This window comes from Eleutherodactylus coqui, chromosome 5 (assembly GCF_035609145.1).
Source record: "Eleutherodactylus coqui strain aEleCoq1 chromosome 5, aEleCoq1.hap1, whole genome shotgun sequence".
Classification (NCBI taxonomy): domain Eukaryota; kingdom Metazoa; phylum Chordata; class Amphibia; order Anura; family Eleutherodactylidae; genus Eleutherodactylus; species Eleutherodactylus coqui.
In genome coordinates this window covers 112,578,568-112,591,225 of record NC_089841.1, presented here as the reverse complement: position 1 = coordinate 112,591,225, position 12,658 = coordinate 112,578,568, and the positions used below count along the sequence as shown (strand labels likewise).

The following is a 12,658-nucleotide window of genomic DNA, read 5'->3' as shown; positions in this document are numbered from 1 at the left end:
CCAGCATGTCAGTTTACAGTCTATGAATACAGGGGATGTGCACTAATAGAAGGAGGAGGTGGAGGGCAGGTACAGTAGGAGTTGTCTTCTCATGTGATCCATGCCCTCAGGTGGGAAGACAGGGAAACAGGTGAGATAAACAGGGTGGGAGGGGTGTGTTTTTTTTCCTTGGCAGGTGAGTTCATCCCAAACTGTAGCCAAGAAAAAAAAATTAGGAGGTTTCTCCACCTTTCCTATGACTCAACATATGTCTGACAAGGATGATCGTGGTTTGCCAAACTGCAGAACGACATATGCACCATGCACAGATAACTTGTCAGGAGCACTGCTGTCATTCCAAGAGTCCTTCAAGAAGCTACTCTCCTTCACTCATCCCAGACTGGACTGTCAAACATATGTCATGGAAGAAGGCATAGATAACCCTGCATTTACCTCCTTGGGTGAGGTGGGCTTAAAATCTATTGATCAGGAAATCAGTAAGGTCAAAGATGGAGTGAAGCCGGACTCACAGGCCCACCATGTAGATGAGGAGTTCAAAGAGGGTCCATGTGGATGGGGCAAATTTACCCCAAGCTGCCTGCAGTGCTGTAACAATCCCAAGGGTTACCTAGTGATGTTCAGTCTCCTGGCTATTTTGCAAGGTAAGCACTATAGTAATGGCATTTCTTCAAAAAACTATTTTAATATTGTGTGCAAACATAGTACAACATGATATTTAGAATTGGTTACGGACAAGTACAGTTACGGATTTCCTGTATATTCTAGACTTATTTTTATAGGATGGCATTCTGTCACTTACTGCTTTTGCATAGTTTGTGTATTGTTAGCAATCATACACCATAGTTGTACTATTCACCCCATGTAGCATACTTGCCTTTCTGACCTTATGATCTCTGCAGAATGACTGTACTAGTGTCTCGGGTATCGGCTTGGTTTTGGTTCTGGAGCTCTTTGCAGATACTGAGGAACAGTTTAAGGGCTTATTCACACAAGCACGTATATACCACGTTATTACGACCAACCGTATATACGCGACCATCTGAGGCATTGGTTTCCAATGCATTCGTTCACATGGGCAATTATACAGCATGTAAAAAATGTCGACCCACTGAAAATAGAACATACGCAACTGAAATACGCCAGACGTTCTGGAACTATCTTTTGGCCAATATACCCCAGCGGGTCCCATAGACTCCTATGGGAGCAGGGAAAAAAAGGGAGAGGGAGGAATTTTTGCAGCGTCCAAGGCTGCGAAAAGCTTAGAGGTGCCTCTATATAGGCACTGGAAGGCATTTCGAGGATTTTTGCACAGCGAGGGCTTTCTGGGTTGCAGCGTATTGTTTTGATAAAAACGACGCTCACGGTCGTGTGAATGGGCGAAAAAAACTCTGGCCAGGATCATGGAAAATGCCCATTCACTCGGTTTTACGGTGCCAGTGGGCAAACATAAAGACACCTACGCTCGTGTGAATGAACCCTAAAAATGTTTTTTTCTCGTAGAACAGCTGTTAATGAGGATCCTTTTGCCCATTGTGCCAAAATTAATGTTGACTTTCAGATAAATGAGCTCCCACTGATCACTATAATAAAGAATTCTACAATGTTTTTCTGAGCATTGTTTCCATTCAGTTTTTAGTTTTGAGATTTTTGGATCTCCAAGTATACCAATAAACAATGGATAGCTACTTTATTAGAGACACCTGCTCTGTCACAATGGGAGCTTCCCTGCAAAGAAATTAGAGATATAACCATGGTATGATTGAGGAAAACCATTCAACAAAGGGGGATCCTGTGGACATAAACAGCTTATCAAAAAAAAGGGGTCAGAGGAAGATATCAAGAATTGTTCTGATGAAAACATTCAACACAACATTGGTGCTCCAACTAATGGGTCATAATGCACAACTTAGCGTGGATGGGCTATAACAGCAGATGACCACTTCCAGTGCCAGTGGCAAAAATGAGCAAAAATTCGATCATTGAGGAGGGAAAAACCACCCGATCAGATGAATTCAGATTTATGTTTTACCGTGCTGATGGGAGGATCAGAATTTGGCACCTGCCAGCTGTTCAGAGTATGCCAGTACATCTGATTTGCAGAGCATGGAGATCTACAGCTGCAAGTCAAGAGATTCCCCATTTTCTCAGTGTCATTCAATTCATTGGGAAAAGTGAAGGAGAAAGAGAAGGTTTGGGGTTCATTCTCTGGGGTCCCAGAGTGCCCACCTCTGAGCTTTGAAATTTATGAGCAATTCCATCTCCACTCGAAGGAGGATGCTTCCAAAAGGAGACTCTCCTAAGCACTTTCCAAAATATCTGCCGAGTCTTGCTTGCAAACTTTATAGAGCCCTGACTGATGGCTGCAGAAAAACGACATTTCCCATGCATGTTTGTTCACATTTCATGCTCATTTCCGCGCCCCTATAGACTCCTATGGGGCCTTTGGTGCACAATTCCACAAAAGAATAGTGCATATTGTATACTTTCTCGTTCGATGGAAACGTGTGCAGAAAAACGAGCAATCTGAGGTAGCCGATTAAAATCAATGGATTCTATTGTATACAGTTTCTGCGACCGTATTTCTGCACACAAAATTCCAATTTTCCCATTGAATTGAATGACACTGAAAAAATTGTGAATTTATTGACTTGCAACTGTAGATCTCCAAGCTAAAAGCCAAAGGCATCCAGTACTCAGATACCGTGCGTTCTTTTATGGGCTCCTGCCAATTACATATTTAGATATACCTCAAATGAACCTTAACTTTAAAGTCAATAAACTATGAGGCACCAGTTTTCCTCCTCTATTTCACTATCTCGCTGGAAGATAAAATCCCTGATAGCTGGATATGTAGTTACCTGGCCTAACGATGACTTCACACAACCGTATGCAGAAGGGCGCTTGCTGCAGCGCAGTGTTTTTGCACATGAACGAGGTTGGAAGAAGTAGATTTGCGCATGTATCGGCACATAGTACTATACTTTTGCGTATGCAGGGCCAGTTCACCCGTGCGACACACCCTTTTTCTTGGAATAACAGACTAATTAGCCTAATGAGGTCCATATGTGTTCTTTCCATGCGTTTTGTACAGTGTTTCACACTTTCAAGGAAAATATTTACACACCGCCTTATAGACATCTATGGGACCTTTGCTGCGCAAATGCAGGAAAATAGAGCAGGTCCGACTTTTTTCTGCGTACTCATGAGAACAAACCCATTGAAATCAATGGGTTCTATTCTCTGTATTTTGCGTGCTCAAATACCTGCGCAAACACGGTCGTGTGAAGAAGGCATAAAATGTATGAATTGTATCTCAATTGGAGTACTGTGGCAACATTACACACTCCTTTTAAAATAAAGACAGACTCAGCCATTACTAACAGATGCATAATTAATTATCCCAACCATTGAATATATAGCATTTGGGATAGAGGGAATGATATTCCAAATATGAATGGATGTGATGATTGATATAGTGCATTAACGTACATGAATTTTAATCTCTTAGTCCCTGGGCAAGTCCTGAAAAACAGTTGAGTCTCGATATAAGGAGACACTGTGTTGACATACTTTCTCGGACTTTGGAAAGGTGCTTAATACGATACAATATAATGTCCGCACCTCGGTATAACAAGTTTTAGTCCTTCCGTGACTTCTTTTTGCAATTATAAGGATTTATTCTGCCACGGTGACAGGTGGTGCTTAGGTTGGATTAACATGAGCCTTTTATCATGGCAAATTTGCCATGATAAAATGCTGGCTGGAAAATGCAACCATCTGATGTATTGAATTTTAATGTATTTGATCAGATGGGTGATTTTCTGGTATGTAAAATCGGTCAGCCGGAAAAGATAGTGCATACGATTCACAGGTCTTTCCCTATCTTTTGCCGGAATATGCTGGCCATTCCCATCGATTCCTATAGATCCAATAAGAACCATTAGAAAATAGAAGGGAGAGGGAGTTTAGCAGTGGCTCGCGTTGCTAAAGTCCCTCCCCCTCACCTTGCCAGCAGCTCCCATAGGCTGGGGAGGGAGGGGGAGAGACTAGCTCTGCTAAGCTCCTGCCTCATCCCACTCCCTCCCCTTACTGGCAACCGGCAAGGGGCAGAGAGGAAGAGGGATTTTAGCAGAACTAGCTCTACTAAGCTCCCGCCCCCTCCCTTTGCCGGCAGCCGGCAAGGGGTGGAGAGGGGGAAGGGAGTTTAGCAGAGTTGAACCTTCTTCCCATGTCTTATGGTATTCCGGGCTGCGGCATATATACACCGCAGCCCAGCCATCTGAATGGGAGTAAAAAAAGAGCAGGAGATGCAGCGGCAACTTGCTCGCGGCTGCCTCTTGTTCATACGATTTCCGGTCACGATTCGGGCGGCCGAAAATTGCAGCGTCTGTGTGAAGGAGCCCTTTCTGTTATACGGTTACAATATATACAATAAATATGGCAAAGGATAGGAACCTGTAAAACAAAATGCATCTTATGCATCTTAAGCTAGTCAGACTGTTCTACCCCAAACATATTGGGAGTTATGCTAATGATACTGAGGTCAACTGAAGAACTATAACCTAAAGGAGTTTTCTACAAAATTGAAAATGATGTTGACTGAAGAATACTTAAAGAGTGTTTACTGTACGTACCGTGTGTTCTCAGACTGAATTGCACACTTTACTTCTTCAGCCAGTAGACGGAAAAAACTATATTAATGAAGCCACTGCCACGTTTTCTAACATAAGTAACAAGTATAGTTTGTATGGCAAAAAAGAAACTGACTTTACTGACACAAAAGTTGTTTGGTGCATTGCGCTGAATACAGGTCATACAACACTAATTCTTCATACATTTACCCCATTGTGTCAGGGGGTGCTTCCTGTTGTCTTCTTGAGATGGGCCACAAACTGCATCACAGCTCCCTCCATCACCCTTTGCGATGTAGTGCTTGATCTATGGTCACCAAGACCCATATCATGATAGAGACCAAGCTGAACTTTAATCAAATTAGTTCAATAGATTGATGTTCATGCTGCACTGTAATGGCTACAATCTACCCAAGACCTGTCTTGTGAACTATCATCAGAATATAGCCCAGTCTCATTCACTGTACATTTTACAGAGTACTGCAACACCAAGGTGTTTCATCTATAAGCCTGCTTTCTGCGTTTCAGTATGCTAAAGCCTTGGTATTTAAAGGAATTGTCTAACTTGTAACTGGTTTGCTGCAGGAAGTAGATGGCTCTATACTTTGCTCAGTTGCCTGCATTTGGTTTAGTCCTCCTGAAGTACCAACCCAGGCCACTACACAATGCACGGAGCTGACTGCTTCCTGCAGCAAAACAGCTTAAAGTGGGACAATCCCTTTAAGCCAAAGCATCATAGTACAGTACTCTTCTTGGGATATACTAGAAGTGTTTACATAGTAATGCTAAGAGGCTACATGGGCTTCTTCTGCGTAATACATATAAATGGTTGCATTTCCAACTTGCGTTCTAGTGGAGGTCGTTTTTCTTTGTTTTATCAAAAAGGAGACAGGATTCAATGAGAGGAAAGTAAGTAACATTTTCTAAAAGATTTCCTGCTTTCCTTTAATGAGAACTACTGAGAAGGAATATACAAGTGCCAAAACAGACTGAAAAGGTGTATGAATGTACACAAAGTCAATGTGTTTCCCATTCATCCGGAAAAAGGCATTGTGAGTAGTGCCGATATGCATGGAAATCTTAAATAAAGAAGTTTGTTCGGCTTACATAGTAACATAGTATGTAAGGCCGAATGAAGACAATGTCCATCTAGTTCAGCCTGTTTAACCTTCTTGTTGATCCAGAGGAAGGAAAAAAAAACCCAAGAGGCAGAAGCCAATTAGCTCTATTGGGGGAAAAATTCCTTCCCGACTCCCTAATGGCAGTCGGACTAATCCCTGGATCAACCTCTATTAGTTCCTACCTGCCTATATACCCGGATCAACATCCCGCTGGTCACCTAATATTTATATCCTGTAATATCCTTCCACTCTAGAAAGACATCTAGTCCCCTCTTAAACTCCTCTATGGATTTTGCCATCACCACATCCTCAGGCAGAGTTCCACAGTCTCACTGCTCTTACAGTAAAGAACCCTTTTCTGTGTTGGCGATGAAACCTGCTTTCTTCTAGACGTAGCAGAAGCTCTCTTGTTACCGTCGCAGTCCTGGGTATGAACAGATCATGGGAGTGATCCTTGTATTGTCCCCTCATGTATTTATACATAGTTATTTGATCACCCCTAAGCCGTCTTTTTTCCAGGGTAAATAATCCCAATTTGGATAGCCTCTCTGGGTTTACATTCGCACAGCCCCTATTGATTTTCATTCAGCGCGATACCTGTCATAGGTTCATCGAGAGCTGCAGTGATTTGCTGAGCTGTGGCGCTCGACAACCAATCTGAGCCAGCGCTTCCTGGAGGGCTGGCTGAAGACTACAAGCAAGTGGGGCAGAACTTCCGGAGAACAAGTGTGGTAGAGGGGACAGCGCCTATTAGGTAATGTGACAACGCAACGATATCGCACAGAACATAGCTGCAATATCGCTGTGATTTTCTCGCAGTAATATCGCTGTCACCTGTGTCAGAGAGGCCTAACCAGTAGTCAGCTGTATTTTTCCTGACACACTAGTGGCATTGTCAAGTTACAGGGGAAATGGACATAACTAACAGAACCTGTGTACTGGGTGTCAATGGTACCCCAATAAGATGCTCTTCCTTGGCCACAATCTGAAACTTTGCCCTAGGTGACAGAAAGCCTTAGGCCACTCTCAATATGCATTCACAAAATGCAGTTCGAAATTGTTGCATTTTACTGCAATTTCGAGCAGTGTTTTTAAACACGTGTCACAGCGTTTGATAGCGTTTTTTTGACGCACCCTTTCATTAAAAATCACGAAAACGCATAAAAATGAAACAGACAGCACTCAAAAATCAAGGTCTGCGAGGGCCCCATTTAAGTCAATGGGAGCGTTGTACTACTAATCGCGGTAAATAGCGTCCGGTATGAGAGCGCCTTTGACAGGTGTCACATGGGTGTAAGTGCATTTACGCATGCATTTGGGCCGGGTATTTGCTCCCTCGACATTGTGTATTTGCGCATGCATGTGCCTGTTTTACTGTACATTTTGCACTTGCAAAAAAACCATTCTACCATGCTCCTATTCATTGAAATGAGCAATTAAGTTAGTTAGTAGAGATGAGCGAACGTACTCGTCCAAGCTTGATATTCGTGCGAATATTAGGGTGTTCGGGATGCTCGTTACTTGTAACGAGTACCACGTGGTGTTCCGGTTACTTTCAGTTTCCTCTCTGAGACGTTAGCGCGCTTTTCTGGCCAATTGAAAGACAGGGAAGGCATTACAACTCCCCCCTGTGACGTTCAAGCCCTATACCACCCCCCTGCTGTGAGTGGCTGGGGCGATCAGATGTCACCCGAGTATAAAAGTCGGCCCCTCCCGCGGCTCGCCACAGATGCCTTGTGAGTTAGCTGAGGGACAGTGGTATCGTGCTGGAGCTGCTGTAGGGAGAGCGTTAGGAGTTAGTGTAGGCTTCTAGAACCCCAACGGTCCTTCTCAGGGCCACATCTAATAGTGTGCAGTACTGTGTTAGCACTGTATTTTTTTTTTTTTTTCAAAATTGGATCTGCAGAGCATTGCGCCCTGCAATAGGGACAGAAGTGGTGGTTAGGCAGGGAGAGTGTTAGCAGTGAGTGTAGGCTTCAAGAACCCCAACGGTCCTTTCTAGGGCCACATCTATCCGTGTGCAGTACTGTCCAGGCTGCTGTTAGCAGTGTTGCATATTTTTTTTTTTTCTCAAAACCGGCTGTGCAGACCATTGCACCCGGCATTAATACTACAGGGATAGAATTGTGTAGGCAGGGCCAGAAGACATACATTATTCATTGAATAGACGCAGTGTGGCTTGTCCTTTGAAAAACAAGGGAAAAAATTCTATTTTGCCTGCCTCTGACAGTCCTCAGGGCTCTGGGTACGTGTGTGCTGCGTGCAGAACGTTAAAAAAAATCAGACGCAGCCAGCTACGTTTTACTGCAGGCTTGCGCCAATTTTTTTCCTGCATGGGAAATCCCTGATCTGCTGGAGCCAATAACTTTGCATCACTGCAGTTCTCTGACACATTTGCAGGGCCACAACACAGTTATTAAACTTAGTAGTATTCATTGAATACATGCAGTGTGGCTTGTCCTTTGAAAAACAAGGGAAAAAATTCTATTTTGGCTGCAGGCTTGCGCCAATTTCTTTCCTAGCTTGGAAATCACTGGTAATACAGCATGCTGAGGGGTAGGGGTAGGCCGAGAGGACGTGGACGCGGCCGAGGACGCGTAGGCCCAAGTGAGGGTGTGGGCACAGGCCGAGCTCCTCATCCAGGTGTGTCGCAGCCGACTGCTGCGCGATTAGGAGAGAGGCACGTTTCTGGCGTCCCCACATTCATCGCCCAATTAATGGGTCCACGCGGGAGACCTTTATTAGAAAATGAGCAGTGTGAGCAGGTCCTGTCGTGGATGGCAGAAAGTGCTTCGAGCAAGCTATCTGTCAGGACAGTGTCCGGGATATGGGGGTCCCTGAGATATCCCGCAACCCCTGTCCCTGCCTACTTGCCCCCCTGGGCTAACCCCCAGGGCGACAACTGGGCGGCGGTCCCTACCCTCACTAGGGAAGCGGGACACGGGGAGACAAACAGACACTGAAGACAAACAACGGTAGAATGGTCAGACAATCCGGGTCGGCAACAGGAGGGTACGCAGTACAGGGGGGTCAGGCAAAAACGTAGTCAAGGTCCAAAAGCAGAGGTCAGGAAAGCCGGGGTCACAAACAGGAGTCAAAAGAATACGCGGGTGCAGCTGGAAGACCAAACTAACACTGGCAAGGGCTGAAAGGAAAACACACCTTTTTAAATGCTGTCAGCGCTCCCGCCCCAGAAGCCGATTGGGGCGGGGAGCCTGACAGCAGCAGGGCTAATCAGGGAGGTGCTGGGGACACACCCCCAGTCTGCAGCACAGACAGTTACTAGGGAAGCCAGCCTGGTAGTCAAGTGCCTAGAGAAGCACCTGCTGCCTCCCTAGCAACCCGGCGGCGACCAGTCTGACAGCGGCCCGGGGAGATCACAAGAACCGGGGCTCCCCTACGCCGCACTCCTGTAACCCGGGTGGCAGGACCGGTGGTGTGGGCACGGGGCCCCCGAGAATTGCTGGTTCTGACAGTACCCCCCCTTCTACGGGGGGACACCGGACCCCCATGGCCAGGAGCGGGCTTGAGCGGGAAGGCCCTGTGGAATGATCGGACTAGGCGTGGGGCATGAACGTCCCTGGCAGGGACCCACGTCCTATCCTCAGGGCCAAATCCACTCCAGTGGACCAGGTACTGCAGTACACCTCTAACCCGTCGGGCGTCAACAAGCCTTTCTACTTCATACTCCAGTTCCCCCTGTACCAAAGAAGGAGGGGGCGGGTTCTGGGTGGGTAGAACTGGAGTCACGTATTTTTTAAGCAAGCTTTTATGAAAAACCTTGTGGACCTTCCAGGAGTCCGGAAGTGACAACTTATATGACATCGGGTTGATAACCTGCGACACAGTAAATGGGCCAATGAACCGAGGAGCAAGTTTCAGGGAGGGAACCTTAAGTCTCAGATTTTTGGATGACAATAAAACCTGCTCCCCGACCACAAAAGGTGCCGAGATAGTACATCTTTTCTCAGAGTATTTACGTAGCTTCTCTTGGGAGCCCTGAAGGTTCTTACGAACCTGGGCCCAAACTGTGCACAGTTCCTCAGAGGATATGTCAGCGGCCGGATTGTTCGAGACAAGGGGAGTAGAAAGCGAGAATCGGGGATGGAACCCATAGTTACAAAAAAAAGGTGACACTTGAGATGACGAGTTAACATGGTTGTTAATAGCAAATTCGGCGAGAGGCAGGTAGTTGGCCCACTGAAACTGGTTATCAGAGACAAAAAGTCGCAGGTACTGGATAAGTTCTTGATTCATCCGTTCTGTTTGTCCGTTACTCTCGGGATGGAAGGCGGAGGAAAAAGACAAATTGACATTTAGGTTTTTACAAAAAGCTCGCCAGAAGCGAGCGACGAACTGTACCCCTCTATCTGACACAATATCCTCGGGGATCCCATGTAGCCGAACAATCTCCTTGATGAACATTTCAGACAGAAGTTTGGCGTTAGGTAACTTGCAAAGCGGAACGAAATGTGACATTTTAGAAAAACGGTCAACAATGACCCAAATGACCGTATTCCCCAGCGAGGATGGCAGATCAGTAATAAAATCCATGGACAAATGGGACCATGGCCTGGACGGAATGGGCAAGGGAAGAAGAGGACCCTCAGGACGTCTCCTGAGATTCTTCCCCCTTGCGCAAACCGGGCACGCGGACACAAATAACCGTACATCCCTGGCCATGTGCGGCCACCAATAGAGTCTGGATACTAACTCTAGTGTACCCCTGATACCGGGGTGTCCAGCTAGGACTGAAGCATGTGTCTCCTCTAACACTTTCAATCTCAGTGACAACGGAACAAAAAATTTGCCTTCCGGAAGGGCTTCAGGGGCGGATTGTTGAGCAGCGTGTATGAGAGGTGAAAGGTCGGAGGAGACAGCAGCGAGGACCACTCCAGGAGAGAGAATGCTCTCAGGCTCAGACTCGGAAGGTTCCGGAGAACCAAAACTCCTAGACAGGGCGTCTGCCTTGACATTTTTAGAACCGGGTCTATAGGTAACAACAAAATTGAACCGAGAGAAAAACAAGGCCCAGCGGGCTTGCCGAGCATTTACCCTCTTAGCGGAATCTAAATAGGTGAGGTTTTTATGGTCTGTGAGTACCGTGATCTGGTGACGAGCTCCTTCCAAAAAATGCCTCCACTCCTCAAAAGCCCACTTAATAGCCAGCAATTCCCGGTTGCCTATATCGTAGTTCCGTTCAGTGGAAGAGAACTTTCTAGAAAAATAGGCACACGGTCTAAGGTTAGTGAGTGTGGAGGGCCCTTGGGACAGTACCGCTCCCACACCAAACTCTGAGGCATCTACCTCCACCACAAATGGGCAGGACAGATCCGGTTGTACCAGGACAGGCGCTGAAGAGAACGCCGCCTTTAGGTTATCGAAGGCCCTCAGAGCCTCAGAAGACCAGGTACTCACATCTGCTCCCTTTCTGGTGAGGTCCGTTAGAGGTTTAGCCACCACGGAGAAGTCTTTGATGAACTTGCGATAGTAATTGGCGAAGCCGAGGAAGCGTTGAAGAGCTTTCAAGGTACCTGGCCGAGCCCACTCCGTGATGGCTTTCACCTTCCCAGGATCCATCTGGAAGTCGCATGGCGTGATAATATACCCCAAGAATGATATCTTTTGTACCCCAAAAACACATTTCTCGAGCTTAGCAAACAGCTTGTTATGTCTGAGTCGAGCTAGCACGGTTTGAACATGAGTACGGTGACTCGGCAAGTCGGAGGAAAAAATCAGAATGTCGTCTAGATATACAACGACAAACACCCCCATGATATCCTGAAACACAGAATTCATGTACCCCTGAAAAATGGCGGGGGCGTTACACAAGCCAAAAGGCATTACTAGGTATTCAAAATGACCGAGAGGCGTATTGAAGGCAGTTTTCCACTCATCCCCCTCCCGAATGCGAATGAGGTTGTATGCCCCCCTGAGATCAAGTTTAGAAAACCATTGGGCACCAGCGACCTGGTTGAGGAGGTCAGGAATGAGCGGAAGGGCATACTGGTTTCTGACTGTGATCTTATTTAGCTCTCTATAGTCAATACAGGGCCGGAGACCCCCATCCTTTTTCTCGACGAAGAAAAACCCGGCACCCACCGGGGATTCTGAGGGCCGGATGTGCCCCTTGGCCAAGCTGTCCTGGACATAGTCCCTCATGGATTCTCTCTCTGGAACCGTAACATTATAAATGCGGCCCTTAGGAAGTTTGGCCCCAGGAATCAAATCGATTTTACAGTCCCATTCCCTATGAGGGGGCAGGGCTTCAGATAATTGCTTGGAGAAGACATCCGAGAACTCGGAGAGGTAATCTGGTAGGGGAATCCCCTCGCAGGTGGAGATCCCCACCTCCACCGGACATAGGTGGTTGGCACAGCGGGGACCCCACTCTACCAGTTCCAACGTGTCCCAATTTACTACCGGGTTGTGCTCCCGGAGCCAGGGGAGACCTAGGACGACGTCCACAGACAAATCTCTCATCACCAGAAATGTGCAGGTTTCAACATGTAGGGCTCCTATAGTAAACCTTACCTCAGGGGTAACCAGATTAACTACCCCTGCTTGCAGTGGAGTGGAGTCCACTCCTGAAACAAGAATCGGAGTCTCTAAACGTAACAGAACCCCGGACAGTTGAGCAACGAAATTAAAGTTAACGAAATTAGCAGCAGCCCCAGAATCAACGAAGGCTTGCCCAGTACGGTGGAAAGAATGGAATTCTAGGGTGCAAGGCAATAACATTTTGGACAACACAGGGAGTACCTTGGCTCCCAGACAGTCCTCCGGACAACTGCCTAGGAGCGGACGTTTTCCCTGCCATGGCTTCTTGGCGCAGGTTGCAATGCGGTGACCCGGCTCCCCACAGTAGAAGCAGAGGTTCTTCTTCAGGCGATTTTCCCGTCGTTG

At 46.6% G+C, this 12,658-nt stretch overlaps 1 protein-coding gene across 1 annotated transcript in view; it reads left to right on the top strand.

Annotated features, from left to right (window-relative positions):
* The first annotated feature begins 220 nt into the window (after window positions 1–220).
* LOC136627707 (solute carrier organic anion transporter family member 4C1-like) overlaps window positions 221–12,658 on the top strand; it is a 93,361-nt gene continuing 80,923 nt past the window's right edge. Inside the window, exon 1 of the mRNA XM_066603027.1 lies at window positions 221–641. Coding sequence (XP_066459124.1) covers window positions 236–641 — 406 coding nt within the window. The 5' untranslated portion in view covers window positions 221–235. The remainder of the gene's footprint in view (window positions 642–12,658) is intronic.